The sequence below is a fragment of the Tenrec ecaudatus genome, chromosome X (assembly GCF_050624435.1).
Source record: "Tenrec ecaudatus isolate mTenEca1 chromosome X, mTenEca1.hap1, whole genome shotgun sequence".
In the NCBI taxonomy this organism is placed as follows: Eukaryota; Metazoa; Chordata; class Mammalia; order Afrosoricida; family Tenrecidae; genus Tenrec; species Tenrec ecaudatus.
Window position 1 is genome coordinate 16,524,859 of NC_134548.1, and position 18,080 is coordinate 16,542,938.

Below are 18,080 nucleotides of genomic sequence, written 5' to 3' on the forward strand. Positions count from 1 at the left end.
TTAATACAGTTCCTCATGTTGTGGTAACCACCAGCCCCAACCATAAAATTATTTTTTATGCTACTTCATAGCTGTAATTTTGCTACTTGCATGAATTGGGCAACCCCCTGAGGGTGAAAGGGTTATTCGACCCCCAAAAGGGTCATGCCCCACACGTTGAGAACTGCTGGTTTAAGACATTTCCTTCTCCCCACTGACAATTTCACACAAACGTTTGATTTATAAAGTGGCTTAGACTGTGTGTGTGTGTGTGTGTGCGCGCGCGCGCGTGCGCGCACACCCGCGCGAGTACATTTTGGTTGTTCTGTGTTGTGGTTTGTGTTTTTCTCTGAGATTCCCTAGAAAATAAATGATGAGGAGAACTATTTAACAGGATCTTGGTTTTTCTTGTAACACGGTAGCTTAACTTGCTTGCTTTTACATGCACTTTCGTAGGAGATATCCTCCCCTGGTACCTGTAAAGAAATGACACTTTGGTCTCTTATTAGTATGTCCTTCTCCTATCGGTCCCAAGTAGGCCATGGAGGCGGGGGGGGGGGGGGGGGGGGGGGGGGGGAGGGGTGAGAGAGGTTGTTGGTTGGACGGGAATTTTAATTGACATGGGCTTTCTGATAACTAGGAAGGGGGCTTTTTAGAGAAAGATACCCAAGATTGAAAGTTGTTTTTGGTTTTTTAAACCATTTGTTGTTTATAATGAGAAGGTAGGGATTGTCCTCTATTTACCTACCAAATATCTGTATCCAAAAGAGCTCTTCTTTCCCATTCCACTGCTCTCCCTCCTGTTAAAGCAGAAACGGGGATTGTTTTTTGTCCAGCTCCTGAATACATGTAAAATTTGTACAAAAATATCTTCTATGACAATTACTTGTAATCTGTAAACTTCATGTTTGGGAGATAATTTTGAGATGTAAAAATCTCCATCCTTGGGTTGGAGGTTTTTTGTTTACTCCAAATAAGTAAATCTGATCTTGAAAGTTTAAAACAAAAAAGTCATGTTAGGAAGCCTTAAGTAATACAGAGGTGTGAAACCAATGGAAAGTTCCAGGCCACTCTGACACTACTTTTAAGGAGACCGGGAGGATTTGGTGAAAGGGATGGCAAATGGTTGTTCAATATGTCCATACAAGTTGTAGTAAAAGGTGAGATGTTTATGTAAACATAAATTACTTCTTGATACAGGAAATGAGAAGTATCTTTCCAGCCTCAGAAACATCCTAAGGTCCAAATGTATTCTGTAAAAGGTTAATACCCACCCTCTTACAGGGGGTAGTTCATCCCATCTTCTCTTTCAAGGCTCCTTCTAGCCTCCACACTTGGAACCCACAACGAGGAATCCCAAAAGGTCAGTCCCTTGGCCTCCTTGGTTCATGATGACAGGAAGCAAAGAGGGAGCCAGAGTTCAAATCTTGGAGGCAGTTGTAAGCATGGATGAAGTCACCTGACCTCACCACAATGCCAGCCAAAGACTCCACTCACACATGGTCATAGCCCTGTTAAGATCACTGTAATCCCCCCACTGTGTGTAGGAGACATACTGCTCAAAGCACACTCCAGTCTTCATTCTCACAGGGTTGGCTTGTTTTCAGAACAGTCTGTGAATCTGACTTGTAATTGTGCAAACCACTAACGCTGCAACATTGTCAGTATGTTTTTAAACAGGGATCAATAATCCCAATACAGTTATCACAGTAACTTGTGGCAACAGTTCCTTTTGGATCCAAATAATGACCAGTTGGGACTTGGCCAAGGACAATGGATTTCACATGAGGGCTGTGGGCCCCACGTAAACCACATCAAAAAGGGTCAAAATAATGCCAAGCCACCGTAATGCTGCCAACACCTGGAGAAATAAGATTGACCTGGAGAAATAAGATTGAGGCCCTAAAACTTTATAGCCCTCATAAAAGCAGGTGTGTGCCCAACAAAATAAGCTCAGGGATGAAACAGTATACAGAAAGTGGTTACTCACAGCAGGATGTTCCTAAAAGAAGCCACCATCCTGCCTGCTTTGGGTCAAATACTGATCTCACATCCCTGCCATCACCAAGACATCTGTGCACCTACCAACATGAATCATGGCCATGGGCGAATCATTCCACTCTGGCTTTGCCTTCCACAGGAATCCCCTCCTCCAGTTTCCAAGAAGGATCTAATAAGTATATGCTACCTTCCCTCAGAGAGAGAAGACAATACTTACCTTTAAATTTTCCCTTCTGTAATACAAAAGCTGCTGTGCCTTGCTACGTGAGCAGAGTCCAGGGAAAAAGAAAAACTCGAGTCCCTAATAAAAGGTCCAAGGATCAGACTCTTCAGAGGCCTGCCAGGCTACATTTATCTCCCTCCCTCATTTACATAGGTGAAATCATCTGGAACTGAAGCCCTCGGGTGTTGAGACCCAAGTCTCCTTCAACTCACTTAAAGATTACTTAATCACCCAGGAAGAGAACTGTATGCAGAAGCTAGAAACAAGGTTCTTCACATTGTTCTACTTTTCTGGAGCGGAAGGGAAGTGGGGAGAAACCCTACCTTCGACCTAGTAAGAAATGAAACTGTACTCACAGACTTCCATTCACCTCTTTAGTGCTGCTTCACTATTCTGCTGAAAACTGCCCTTATTCCTTTATCATCATCATCCGAATAGTACTAATTGGATCACCGATTCAATGTCCTGCTTCATGGAGTGCTACAGTTTGTCAAACAGGGGCATATAAACAAATATTTACAACACTTACTAAATTATAATAAAGATCTTATTGGAGAAAAGGAGGGACACACTGCCTGAGGGTGGCAGCCATAGATGGTTCCTCTACCAGAATGGCTAAAATGAAAAAGACTGACAGTACCAAGTGTTGGCAAAGATGTAGAGAAATGGGTACTCTCCTACACTGCTGGTGGGACCTCAAGGATGGGGAGCATGATTCAATAAATCAGGACTATGGAATAAGATCCTAAAAAGAACTGGCCATGGAAGCTGCGTGGGCTTCCTGGTTGGTAAAAGACACTGATGCACATAGGAGGGAGGCTCATGGAAACTTTACTCTGAGAAGCCTCTTGAACTTGGATTTATATGTCTCTTCATTTATATTCTTTTTGTTCTAATACAATGTTAATAGCAAGCATCACACTTTTCTGCATTCTGCGGACCATTTATTGAATTATCAAACTCAAGAGAGTAGTGAGAGTCAGCATTTCACAGAAGTGGGGGGGGGCTCTAAGGACAAATGAAATCTACAGGACTGTGCATTTTCTATTTTCTGACCTAGCTCTGGTAGTTAGGGTCATCAGAGAAAGAAATATTGTATGGACAGTTGGTGTTAGAGCTGAAGTAGAATTGAGAGTTGAGAAAAATAGACTAAATTGATTGCGACTGATCCTTAAAATGCAATGTAGCAGGCCTTGACAATGGAGAAAGGACCATGAGCCACTGAATGCAGCCTCTAAAAGCTAGAAAAGTCAGGGAAACAAATCCTCCTCTAGAACCTCCAGATAGGAACACAACCATGTTGACACTTAAATTTTAGGACTTCTGGCTTCCAAAACTGGAAGATCATAAAAATTGTATTACTTTATTTAATCATATTGTTTTAAACCACTAAGCTGAAGGTATGGTAATTTGTTACTGAAGCCATAGGAAAGTAAGGCACTTTAGAAAAGCAATTTGGCAGTATCTACTAAAGCTAAACATATGCCTACCCTATGACCGAACAATTCCACTTCTAGGTATATACTCAAGAGAGATGCACATGTATAGGTGTCCAGAGACATGAATAGAATGTTCATAGAAGTTTTATTTGAGTCAAAAAAATGGAAATGTTCTTAACACAATGGATGGATATATGGGTTGTGAGTTGTTTTTATTTTGGGGGGGTGGGGAGCCAGACACACAAAAAGTACATTAGTCTCTTTTAATAAAGTTTAAAAATCAGCAAAACTAATTTATACTGGTAATAGTCAGAACAATGGGTACATCTTGTACTGACTGGGAGGAGGCCCCAGTGAATCTTCTAGGGACTGAAAATGTTTAGTTTCTTGATCTGAGGTAACAGATACACGGTGTCCTATGTAAAAATTCACTGAGTTATACACTTTAAGATTTGTGCATTTTAGTTTCCAACATGCCAATTCCAGGTTTATTTGCACACGAGTTGCCTGAAATAACATAATCAGAGCTAGGATGGAAAAAGGAAGAGAAAAAAACACATTAGAAGAGATAAGGTATAAGCCAAGGACTAAAGGATAAACCGGGTAAACAGAACAGACGAGGAGGAGAAGGGAATTCTGGACAAAGAGAACAGCATGCATACTGGCAGTCAAAGGCAAAAGTGTGCAGAGTGTGGGAGACACTACAAGCTGGCAGTGGGAGGTCACTGGCCAGAAATAAAAGGCATGCAGGGGACAGGCTCAGTGGGAGACTGAGGGATGGATCCATCAGAGGCTATACCTACAGAGTGTTACCTAGACAGTGGGACAGATAGCACTAAAGTCCTTGTTATGGTCAGGCCAGAGATGACAAGGCCTGACCCAACAACTCGCGGTGGGATGCGATTTTGAGAAGTGAAGGAGGCAGAAACCTGGGCTTGGTGATGGAGGGGGAAATCTCTCTCTCTTTTTCTCCCCCCAGCAACCTTTTCTCATGCACAAGCTGAGGCTTATCTCCTCTAGCAGTTTGGCAATATCTCCCTGGTCAATCTGGATTCACCATCAAGTTGTGTAGTCAAAGATTCTAGCTTCAGTCTTGACCTTCTGGTCATACCTACTTGACAAATTGAGGCCAGGATGGAGAGGGGTTGGCTGACCATGGTCACTCAGGGACACCAAGAACCAGAAATAAGTCTAAGCTACCAGGTTTTGCCAACTACCTGTAGACATGGTAGGAGTCTTAAGAGCACTCTGTCAAGGAACTAATTGTTGGTTCTGTTCTTGGTGACCTGCTGACAACTGAGAATGTTTGAATGGCAACTGTCAAATGCCAGAATTTGCCCAGTAAAAACCTAAAAAAACGGTTTAGGTTTGGAACAACTTGTTTGAGGCATGAAACTCATTTCTCATCCTAATCTGGCAAGGTTAGTCAACATCTAGTTAACGCCACTGGCCAATATTGAAGCAATTACCACATGTGTAAAAGAGCCCTAGGGGCGCAGCAACAGCTAAATACACAGCTTCTAATCAAATGGTTAGTGGTTTGAACCTACCGAGTAATTGCAGGAGAAAGACCTGGCGATTAACTCTCCTAAAGATTACAGCTTAGAAAGTCCTATGGGGCAGTTCTACTCTGTCACAGGGGGTGTCTGTCTAAGAGTCCAAATGGACTCTATAGAACTAACAACAACCCTATGTTTAAATTTATTTCGTTAAATAATTATTTAAAATTTTTAGTTTCTTAGTCACACTACCTTCTGTCCTTAATAGTCATCTGCGGCTAGTGGCTATCAGCTAACATATGAGCTAGAATGTTCCTATCTGTAGACAGTTCTGGTCAGTGTTGTTACTTTGTGTGTGGTATCTCCGGTGTTATTCTGAGGAGCATTCTGTCCTTTATATTCTAATATCCACTGCAATGGCTACACCAGTCTCACAGACAAATTTATGATTAAAGAGATTAGTAAGAGAGTTAAAAAGTTGTAATGCAAGTGAGAAATGCTCAGGGTAAAGTTGCTCATCAGACATGTTACAAAGTTCTTTAGGGTCTGCTATATAAATGCCCAAAGGGCTTACCACTCCCCTGTAAGCCTCAGGCTGAAGGCTTTCAGCTATATCTCCATGGGTCAGCAAACCCAGCTCCCTGAATTAAGTGCCCAGAGACATCCCACTCCACAAGCCCAGCTTCCTGACCCAAAGCATTCAGCTTTATTTGCTCAGAAGCCTGGAAAGTCCACCACTCTGTTCCACGCTCTCGCTCCTGGTTTTGCTGCCGCTCCTCTGATGTCGCAGCTGTCTTCTAGATCCAGGAAATTCACTATCCAGGTATCTTGGGCCCAGAGGACAAGCTCTATTCATGGTTCTTGCTGGTAAAGCAGTTCCTGCTGCTCTTCAGAGGGCTCATTTTATATGCAGCAGGGTGGCACTCCAGGGAATCCTGTTCACAATGACTGACAGGTGAATTCTATCACTAGCTTCTCCCACCTTCTTACCAAACCCATGCAGGCTAAAGTTGTTTGTTGAAAGGTTGCGACTTCGGCTAGAAGAGGCACATTACATAATTCAGCGCACCTGCATCTCCGACTTGAACTGGCCTAATTATAAAAGGCAGAGATACTCACTCTGAAATAATCTTTACATAGCAAATGTTGCAAAAATATTTTTAAATGTTTTAAGTAGTCAGGATTATATACCACAAAGAATGGTGAGACTGCTCAGTAAAAAGACAGAGTTCCTTCATGCCTCTCAGAAATTAAAACTATGAGAGATTACAGCTGAATAGAGGATACCCAAACCAACCAATCTCACTACCATCAAGTTGATTCTGACTCATAACATTCATATAGGACAGAGCAGAACTGCCCCTGTAGGCTTCTGAAACTAAATCATTTTGAGTATGGGTATGAATTATTTAATGGAAGAATGATTTGCTGTAAACTTTCACCCAAATCACAATTTAATAAATGAGTACGCATGATTCACAATGAGAAAATGATTATCGTTTTCCTGCTCTCAAGTCAGATCTGTGCAACATAAGCTTCTGAAACTGTAAATCTTTTTTTTACGGTTTTATTGGCAATAATTCACACATCATACAATTCAAAAGTGCCATATCGTATCAAGAATTATACAATCATTACAACAATCTATTTTAGGGCATTTTCTCTTTTTTTCATGGTTAAATCGCTTTTTAAATGAGTTGTATAATCTCAATCAGTTCTAGTGTTCCCACCCTCCTCCGCATACTTTGTTTGCTCCCCCAACCCCATCACTCTCCTTATCTCCCACCCTCACCCCTAACTCCCCTATAAACCCTTGCATCAGTTATTATCTCTATGCATCTACTCCTTCTTTAAATCACAAACTAGAAAAACCAACAGAAACAATATAAAACAAAATAAAGTGGTAAGGATAAAGTATTATAAAGATAGAAATACAAATAATGAGTTAGAAAGTATTTCATACCATCAGTATTTGGGTGTTCGCAATTAAAGTTTTGATACTTTTCCCTTTGTCATATTTGACTTTTGTTATTGTCATCTTTGGATCACACAAGCTGGTGTGCTTCTTCCACGTAGACTTAGTTGGCTCCTCACTTAGATGGTTGCTTGTGAAACTGTAAATCTTTATGGCTGTCGAAAGCCTCATCTGTCCCCCTTGGAGCAGCTGGTGATTTTGAACTGCTGACCTTGCAGCCAAGGTGCCACCAGGGCTCCTTGAACTGGGTATAGTAAATAACAGTATGTCAGCTCACTTACTTGTTCCCCTATAAAAAGGGTTAACTTCATCCCAGAAGATTACGGATATGTGGAAATTAATGGACCATTAATAAGAAGCAATTATTCTTTAGAAGTAATTTGTGACTATGAAAAAAAATCAAGTGAAGTGGAAATTTGGGAGGGTGACAAGGGGGGAAGGATAGTATGAACATGTTGTACAGTAAGAAAACTATAATGAGAGTCAGTAAATTTTTAACAAGAATTTTTTACTGGAACTAAAACTGCTTAAATAAATATTGGTTCTCTAGCTAATAAGAATGATCACTGTTAAATTTTATTCTTAGCATATGTCTCTTCAGGGGAAAAAGATTATCCAAGTGCAAGGAAAGCTTCCACCAAAGGCTGTCACAATATTTCACCACCAATTGACACCCCTGACTGGTGCCCAAGTAAACAAAAACCAGATAACTAATAAGATAGAAAAGAGCAAAAATTCCCAAGAGGAAATACTGTTCCCCTTCACTCCCTGCATGCACATTGTTTCCCTCTCTAATAAGTGGAGTGCTAAAATTTCGTGCCTAGGCGTTGAAATAACAGAACATAGAGCAATTCCATGGGGTGGGGGGGGGATGTTTTTGAAAGGAAGCACAGCATCAAATACAGACCTTGCAGAGTATTGTTTTGTAACAGGGGCACAAAGCACTGCTTAATAATGGGCCTCGTGCACCTACTGAGAGACTCCCAGCCACAAGGGCATTTCTTGCTGGGCACTGATTAATATCTTGTAGTCATGTATGCCCACCCTCCCTCTTCTCTCTCCCTCCTTCCAGAAGGGATTAATTCAACTTATACAAAGCACAGCAGAAACAATGCAAAATGTAGGCTACAAACACAGAGAAATAAGGTCAGGATAAAAAAATGCTGCTGAAAAGGAACGTAATCCAATATCTACCATAGTAACCAGGGTGCCACACTGGTTGACTTACTAAACCAATAATCAACCTCAATGTCCAAAAGTAAAATCAGATCAACTGCTCAGGAGGAGGACGACTTGGTCTTGCAGGCCTTGAAAACTGGTGTTGGATAATGCCCCTGGACTAACAAGGCCCTCTATTTAAAGAACAACAACAAAAAAGAAAACAAAAATCCCTTGCTTTTGAATTGATTCTGTCTCATGGCAACTCCATATGTTACCTTGGGGGTTTCCAGGCTGTAATCTTTTATAGACACTCATCACCAGGTCTTTCTTCCATGGTACGAATGGGTGGGATCGAACCAGCAAACGTTAGGTTAGTAGTCAAATACAAGCCATTTGCGCTAGTGTCAACTCTTTCACACAATCACACAGACGGCGAAGAAAGTAAAACCATCCTGTGACTACACCAGAACTGCCCAATAACAAGATCTCCAGAGTTAAGTTCCTTCCTGCCAACCAATATTTGTTGATACTTCTGTAAACATGGTGCTAAGAAGGTATGACATCAGTCTTGGAGGAGATTTCCAGGCCTAACTTCACAGAGTCCATCACATCCCTGCTCAGAAGGGCTAGCATGATGGTTAGACAAGAGGAAGGTAAAAGGAAACAGACGAAAGATCTAGGAAGCAAAGTTATGGATAGAAGTATAAACATAGGTGTATACACATGTAAATACATTATTTCATAAAAATAAAGGTATCGGCCAATGTACAAATATATATGGCAATACAATGAGATAGGTGAAGGACTTTGGGCCCCTGCTCAAGCCCTCCCTCAATGCAAGAACACTCTATTCTAACAACCTGACATTCTGTAATGCTCACCCTCCCAACATGGTCACTGAAGACAAAATGAGTGCATAAGTATATGTGGTGAAGAAAGCTGATGGTGCCCAACTATTATAAGCTATAGCTATTATAAGATATAGCAAGCGGCCATCTAGCAGAGAAGCAACAGCCCATATAGAAGAACGACACCAGCCTGTGCAATCATGAGGTGTCTACAGGATCAGGTAACAGGCATCAGAAGACCCAAAACAAAGAAGAACAAAACCAAAAAACTAAAACACATATTGTTGAGGATGAGGGGGTCAGGGCAGAGACCCCAAACCTTATCCCCTCACAGAAGGATCACAAGGAAGGGATGAGTCAACCTGGGTGCGGTATAGCACTGATGAAACACACAATATACCTCTGGTTCCTTGAGGCTTCCTCCCACCTCCCACTATCATGACCCCAGTCCTGACTTTCACTTAGGGCTAGACAAGAGTAGAAAGGCTTTTTATTGGAGTATAAAGGCTTCCTCCTCCCCAAGGAGAGGTTGGTGGTTTCAAACTTCTGACCTTGGGGTTAGCAGCCCAACAAGGAGCTCTGGTAGTACAGTGGGTTATACACTAGGCTGCTAACCACAAGGTCGGCAGTTTGAAACCATCAGCTGCCCCTCAGAAGAAAAATGAGGCTTTCTAATCCTGTAAAGATTTGCAGTCTGGGAAACCCACAGGAGAAGTTCTTCTTTGTCCTCCAGCAGCGATTCTCAACCCGTGATCCCTTTCACAGGAGTCATCCAATTCATAACAGTAGCAAAACTACAGTGATGAAGTAGCAACGAAAATAATTTTATGGTTGGGGGTCACCACAACATGAGGAACTGTATGAAAGGGTCGTGGCATGAGGAAGGTTGAGAACCACTCTCCTATAGGGTCACTATGAGTTGGAATCTACTCAATGACAGTGAGAAAGGTGCCTAAAGGAATGAAAACCCTGAAAGAGGAGAGATCACTGTAGGTCAGAAAGGAGAGAAGGGGGCAGTCTAAGCAAAGGGTAGCACAGATTAGTTGAAATTTGGTGATTCTGCCTGATGGGTAAAGGTATTTAAGTAAATCCAAACAACAAATGGACTCCTCATTTGCTATGCTACACATAAAATAAAAGCACTAAAAATGGTGTATTTGTTCATTTTCATCTCAAGAATAATTAAAACAGAAAGAAAAGAAGGCATCACTGGTGGATAATGGAAATATGCACAGGATTTCAATATCAGAAGAATCTGTTAATAGAGGAAACAACCAGATGTATTCCCTACAGTAGTCTTCTACAACAGCTCCCAGGAAAATCACTCACCAATTCATATTCCCCCAACTTTGCAACATGAAATTGAACAAACCAACTAGAGTTCATAAACATCTCAAGCCTTTTCATCTTCTGTGTCCCTCGCAGCATTTGGCACAAGCTAAGGATCAGAGGGCAGTTCTCGCTAGAAATGGATTCCAGAAGGCCCTGGGCAACCAAGAACGGTCAGTCCCCAAGGCAGATTATAATAAAACCTCAAGAATTAAGACTTTTCTGAGGATGATGTTATTTTTCTAAGCTTAACTTCTAAAAGACCAAATCATGCCTCCTGAGTTCACACTAACCCCAAGGTACTACACTTGATCTTAGCCAAAAGGCCGAGAAGCCGTCACGCTAACCCCAAGGTTCACAGATATTTAATCCTGTAAACCTTCATTCAGCATCTTTCCACATTTTCCATTTTAAATGAGTAAAAACAGCTTTAAGATAATTTTTAATATTATTCAAAAGCACATTAAATCATTCCACAGTAAAATGTACAACAAAAGTCAGAATCCCCCTAAAGTTTCTTCAAATAAACTTGAAGCCCACAGATAAATTGAAGGGTCAACATCTCACCTCCTCTCCTTAGTAACCCCAAACATTAAAATAATCTATTATTTAAACTCAAGCACATAAAAATATAAATTTTAAGAACCTCCCTTTTCAATACTTTCTTCTTCCTAGGTAGCCACTCACCAGGGAGAGCCTGCTCACTGGTGAATGAGTGGGGTGGGTTCTGGGTTTTCCCTAGCAGAAGCAGCAAAGACTCTCAAACAAAAGGATAAAAAAAACAATAAACAAAACAAACAAAAAATCCAGAAATACAAGTTTCCAATGTGTTCATATACCATTACTTTCTAGTATGTGTTAAATGCATTAGTGGAGTCATCCCCTTCGAAAAATGAGGCAACTGGGAGTCCATTCAGAAAATATGTGCTCACTTGTACTTAAAAATCTGAGAAGCATCTGTTAATTGACTAAAGAACATGTTCCTTGATTTTCTCTCATTCCTTGGTCTATGTGATCTACTTAAAATACTCCTGCCGGGGCATAAAGAAAAAGCTATTGTATGCAAACATTTCTGGCGTGAGGTCCAGGTAGTATAGCAGGGGCCAGACCAAATCCAAGGATACATATGGTAGCCAACTAAAAAGGAGAGGGAAAAGGAAAAGAAAAAAAAAATGGATAGTGGGGGAACAGGGCACAAACCCACCCAAGGGGAGGGTATTGCTTATATCTCCACAGGGAAAGAGAGACCAGATTTCAACCCAGTGCTCCAAGATGTGAATGCAACATACCGGCATGAAGCAGGGAATCAGTAGAGAGGTCTGAGGGGCCGGCTCTAATCCCAACTACTTGCATAGCCGTCCCTCCCCCAAGAAGAATTTACTTCAGAGGCCAGCACTGAAGCTACAGCTCAAGGAAAGGGACATGTCTAATCAGAGCACACAGGAGCAAATGAAGGGGGAGGAAGACAGAGTGGGGCACATCCTGGCCCACCAAGCCTTGAGGATATCGCTGCTCAGAGCAGCCATATGGCTGCTTAGAAAGGACCATATGGCTGCCCCACGATGAGTAATGACATCCCTCACTGACCTATAGCCCTATAGGGGACAACACTAGAGACACAGTGTCATAATTGTGCTCGATTTGACCCCACCACACCGAGGCAAAACACTAAGGGCATGCAACAGAATAGCAAAAGGAGCAGAGCAAGGAAGTCCCAAGGGAGTACCAAAAATAGACTTCGGGGGCCAGGGCATGGCACCCCATCAAACTCTACCGGAAATCATTCCTAAAGGTCAACAAACAGATCTTGAACTACTTACAGACTTTTCTGTTTTTTGTCTTTGGTTTTTATTGTTGTTTTGTTTTCTTTTGTTGTTTTGTTTTGTTGTGTCTTATTTCTGTGCATAGTATTATCTCTGCAGGTCCATCTAGATAAGATAGGCTAGATAAATAATCTGGAGGAGAAAACAATGGGACCGATGGTTCGGGGGGGGGGGGGTACATGGGAGAAGGGGAGGTGGGGGAAAGGAAGTGGTGTTAACAAACCAAGGGACAAGGGAACAACAAGTGATCCAAAATCAATGGTGAGGAGGGTGTAAGAGGCCTGGTAGGGCTTGATCAAAGGTAATGTAACCAAGAGGAATTCCTGAAACCCAAATGAAGGCTGAATATGATAGTGGAACAAGAGGAAAGTAAAAAGAAATAGAGGAAAGAACTAGGAGGTAAAGGCCATTTATAGAGGTCTAAATACAGGCATGTATATATGTAAACATATTTATATATGATGAAGAAATAGATCTTTATGCATATAATGAAAGGTTTAGTATTAAGGTAGCAGCTGGACATTGGGCCTCCACTCAAGTACACCCTCAATTCAAGAACACTTTGTTCTATTAAACTGGTATTCCATGATGTTCACCTTCCCGACACATTCCCTGAAGACAAATGGGTGCATAAGCAAATGTGGTGGAGAAAGCTGATGGTGGCCAGCTAGCAAGATATTAAAATCTAGGATCTTAAAGGCTTGAAGTGACCATCTAGCTGAGAAGCAACACATGGAAGAAGCACACCAGCCTGTGAAATCACGAGGTGTTAAAGAGATGAGGTATCAGGCATCAAAGAACAAAAAATCATATCATTGTGAATGAAGGGGAGTGCGGAGTAGGGACCCAAAGCCCATCTGTAGGCAACTGGACATCCCCTTACAGAAGAGGCGTGGGGAGGAGATGAGCCAGTCAGGGTGCACTGTATCAACGATGAAACACACAACTTTCCTCTAGTTCTTTAATACTTCTTCCCCACCACTATCATGATCCCAATTCTACCTTACAAATCCAGCTAGACCAGAGGATGTATGCTGATACTGATAGGAACTGGAAACACAGGGAATCTAGGACAGATGACCCCTTCAGGACCAGTGGTGAGAGTGGTGATACCGGGAGGGTGGAGGGAAGGAGGGTTAGAAAGGGGAACTGATTACAAGGATCGACATATAAACCCCTCCCTGAGGGATGGACAAAAGAAAACTGGGTGAAGGGAGATGTTGGACAGTCCTGTAAGACATGACATAATAATAATAATTTATGAATTATGAATAGTTCATAGGGGGGTGGAGGGGAAAATACGGAGCTGATACCAAGGGCTCAAGTAGAAAGCAAATGTTTTGAGAATGATGGTGGCAAAAAATGTACAAATGTGATTGACAGAATGGATGAATGGATGTATTTTCATAAGAATTGTAGGAGCCCCCAATAAAATTATTTATAAAAATAAAATACTCCTGTCTTCACTTTGTGGTAATTCCTCCAATGGAATAATTATGATCAGTGTGCTTTTTGGATATACAGGTTATACGCAATAAACACTATTTTAACTAGAGCTCATAAACACACATACTGGAATACAATGCAAACTTAAAGAATAGCCATGAATCTGCAAAACACCTCTAAGCATTACAAACAAAAGAACTCACTGCCATCTAGTGGATTCTGACTCACAGGGACCCTATAGAACAGGGTAGAACTAAATCTGTGAGTTCCCGAGGTTGTACACCTTTAGGAGAGCAGAATGGGTTTGAACCATCAATCAGGTGGTTAGCAGCCCAACCTATACTCCACTAAGCTACCAGGGCTCCCTGGAGGGCATATGTTGTGATGAACTGATTTTATTCAGCATAATGTCCTCCATTATGCTGAGTGAAATCAGTCAATCATAAAGACACAAGCTCTAGGGGGCTTCAAAATTTCTGGGGAAAAATGGAATGAAAAGAAGACGTGATTTTCCCAACTTTTTGAAGCCTCCTGGTATTGTCTCAGACCACTATTATAAAAATGTCAGGGTGTGATGTAGTACCGATGAAGAACACAGCTTTCCCCCAGATCCAGAATGCTTCCTCCCCCCAACTACCATGATCCGAATTCTACCTTGCAGGACTGGATAGGGCAGAGGTTGTACACTGGTGCATATGGGAGGTGGAGGCACAGGGAACCCAGGGTGGACGATACCTTCAGGACTAGGGGTGTGAGGGGCGATACTAGGAGATTGGAGGGCGAGTGGGTTGGAAAGGGGGAACTGATTACAAGGATCCACATGTGACCTCCTCCCAGGGAGATGGATGGCAGAGAAGGGGGGAAGGGAGACTCCGGATAGGGCAAGATATGACAAAATAACAATCTGTGGATTATCAAGGGCTCATGAGGGAGGGGGGAGGGGGAGGGAGGGAAAAAAAAGAGGACCTGATGCGGAGGGCTTAAGTGGAGAGCAAATGCTTTGAGAGTGATCAGGGCAAAGAATGTATGGATGTGCTTTATACAATTGATGTGTGGATTGTGATACGAGTTGTATGAGCCCCTAATAAAATGTAAAAAAAAAAAGTCCAAGAAAAAATTTGCCCACCCAGAAGATTCTTGGCTGGTTACGGGGGGAGGAAAGTAGAAATGGGAAAAATAAAAAACAAAACAAAAAATCATAGCTCGCATTAAAAATACATAAAAATAAAGGTGTGACCAGAGAACAGAGCATGCAATAGGGTTACGCCAGCCCTGCCTCCACTTAACATTACATCAATACCTCCCAAATGTAGCCAGGTGCCCTCAAAAATGCCCCCCACTTCCCGAGTTCAAGCAGTCGTAACCCCGCAGGCGGGAGACCTGGTCTCCCTAAGGTGGGCCTCCTTAACAGGCCACCTAAGGCTTCTGCGCCAGCAGCCCTGCAACAGGGCCACCAAGCCCTGGCACGCGCCCACCCAGGCCAGGCAGGGCCCGGTGGCTCGCGAGCGCTCCCCCACCCCCCACCCTGCTTCAGACAGTGGTGACACGCAGATTCTGAGGGGTAGGGGGGTGAGGGGGGTGTGTGTCCCCCACCTCAGGGGGCCGCCAGAAAACGTGACGCCGAAGATGCTAGGCACCTGGGCCGCCCACACGCGGTCCCCAGGACGTTCAGAGGTCGAGCCACCAGACAGGAGCCACCCTCCTGGGCCGCTGGACCATCCCAGCGCCGCCCCCCCGCCCCAGCTGTTCCACACGACGGGGTCGACCCCCGGGGCTCCCTCTGGAGTAGGCCCACCGCAGATGCTATGGTCACTCATCAAGCCCCTCACCCAAGCCACCCGGAGGGGGGAAGGCGCACAGCCTGCAGCCTGAGGGCTTGGGACCTAGGGTCGCGTCCCTCGGCCGCAGGCCTACGACTGACCATTCCTTCAGAGCCCACCCCCACCCAAGCTTCCCACTGCCCTTATCCGGCCGCCGCCACGCCCCCTCGCCCCGCGGCGCCCTGCAGCCCCCCGCCCCCGCGCCGAGCCCCCCGCCCCTCAGAACCTTACCTGGAGGCCGGTTGTGAGGTGGAGAGTTGCGCGACGCTCCCAGGTCGGCCATCTTCCAGGGGATCCGCACGCACCCCGCAGCCCCCTCAGCGCGTTCCGCAGCCGCCGCCGCCGCCGCCGCCGCCGCCGCCACGCTCCTTCAGGATGCGCTGGCCGCACAGGCGCACTCCCGTCCCGCCGCGTCGCACTAGCCTGAGCGCGCCTTCGCACCCGTCCGCGCACGCGCCTTCACGCAGCGCGCGCACACCGGGCGCACGGAGACTGTGCTCTCAGGTTCTCACGCAGTGCGCGCGCACGCCGCGCGATCTCACAAAGTGCTGTTCATACCCGAGCACGTAGACACGCTGTTCATACCCGAGCACGGGAACAAAATGTCACACAACTCCGCAGACAGTACCTAAGCACAGCACGCACACTCAGCGGGTGCGCACTGTTCCATCACACCTCCCCATGCAGAACACATGCACTCTGTGTCCAACTTTCACATGCATATGAGGCGATGGAAAATATCATGCCTTGGGTCAGGAGCACCTTGCTCCTCAAAGTAACATCCTTGCATTTCAACACTTTAAAAAGGTCTTGTGCGGCAGATTTGCCCAATGCAATGCGTCTGTTGATCTCTTGACTGCTACTTCCATGAGCATTGGTTGTGGATCCAAGCAAGACGAAAATCCTTGACAATCTCTGTTTATCAGGTGTTTCCTATTGGTCCAGGTGTGAGGATTTGGGTTTTCTTGACATTGAGTTGTAGTCCATACTGAAGGCCACAATCTTTGATCTTCATCAACAAGTGCTTCAAGTCCTCCTCATTCTCAGCAAGCAAGGTTTTGTCACCTGCATATTGCAGGGTGTTCATAAGCCTTTCTATAATCCCGATGCCATATTCTTCTTCATATAGTCCAATTTCTCAGATTATCTGTTCATCACACAGACTGAATAAGTGGTGAAAAGGTACAACCCTGGCACACCTTTTCCTGTTTTCAAACCATGCAGTATTCCCTTGTTCTGTTGGAACACACTAGCACAATTAAGTCTTCTGGATTTTCTATTCTTAATGCTATTCATAGTTTGTTATGATCCATGCAGTCAAATGCCTTTGCATAGTCAATAACACACATGTAAATATCTTTCAGATATTCTCTGCTTTCAGCCAAGCAGCAACCACGTGCCTCTTGCCACATTCTCTTGTAATTCCAGCTTGAATGTCTGGCAGCTCCTGTCGATGTACTCCGGCAATCATTATTGAATTATTGTCACCAAAATTTTACTTGCATGTGATATTAATATTGTTCTGTAATTTGTGCCTTCTGTGGGGTCTCCTTTCTTTGGAATGAGTGTAAATATGGATCGCTCCCAGTTGATTGGTCAGATATCTGTCTTCTACATTTCTTGACGTAGGTGAGTGTGTGCTTCCAGTGTTTCATCAACCTGTTGAAACATTTCAATTGGTATTCGGTCAATTCCTGGAACCTTGCAGTTTTCTAATGCCTTTAGTGTAGTTTGGACTTCTTCCTTCAATACTATTGATTCATCATGATCTACTACCTCCTGAAATGGTTGGACATTGACTAGTTCTTTCTGGTACAGTGATGCTCTGTATTCCTTGCATCTTCCTTTGAGGCTTCCTGCATGTTCAATGCTTTGCCCAGGGAATCCTTCTATATTTCAATTCAAGGCTTGAATGGCTTCTTCAGTTCTTTCAGTTTTTATATGTTGAGCATGTTTTTCTATTTAGGCCTTCTAACTCCAGTTCTTTTACACATTTCATTATAATGCCCTATTTTTTTGTGCTGCCCTTTGAAATTTTGCTGTCATTTATTCTATTCCCTTTAGCTACTCTATCTTCAAGAGTAGGTTTTCAGAGTCTCTTCTGAAATCTTTGTTGTTCCTGTCTTTTTAATGACATTTTGCTTACTTATTGGATTATGTTCTTGATGTCAACTCACAACTTGCCAGGTCTTTTGTCATTAGTGTTCAATGTATCAAATATGTTTATCCAATTGAGTCAGGATCCAAAGTTGACTATTTCTTTTATATGAAGGCACGCTGGAAAGTATTGGCACAAAATCACAAATCTTTATTTAAAAAAAAACCAACAACAACATTAAAATGTGAAGCCACTGTTTCTCAACTCCTCTTTTGAGGTCTGTGTATTTCTGAAGGTAGTGTTACAATCTCACTAACCCTTACTGGAAGAATTCTACACCATGTTAAAAACGTACTTTAGGCTTCCTGAGGGGACTCAAATTGTGTTCCTTTTAAAATGTTCTTTGAGTTTGGGGGACAAATAGAAGTCAGAAGGGCCT

General features: G+C 43.4%; 1 protein-coding gene across 2 annotated transcripts in view; it reads right to left on the minus strand.

Moving 5' to 3' along the window:
- MAP7D2 (MAP7 domain containing 2) overlaps nucleotides 1-15,902 on the minus strand; it is a 141,100-nt gene extending 125,198 nt beyond the window's left edge. For both annotated transcript variants that reach the window (XM_075538787.1, XM_075538786.1), the window contains exon 1: nucleotides 15,775-15,902. In XM_075538787.1, coding sequence (XP_075394902.1) covers nucleotides 15,775-15,826 — 52 coding nt within the window. In that variant the 5' untranslated portion in view covers nucleotides 15,827-15,902. The remainder of the gene's footprint in view (nucleotides 1-15,774) is intronic.
- Between the last annotated feature and the right edge of the window lie 2,178 nt (nucleotides 15,903-18,080).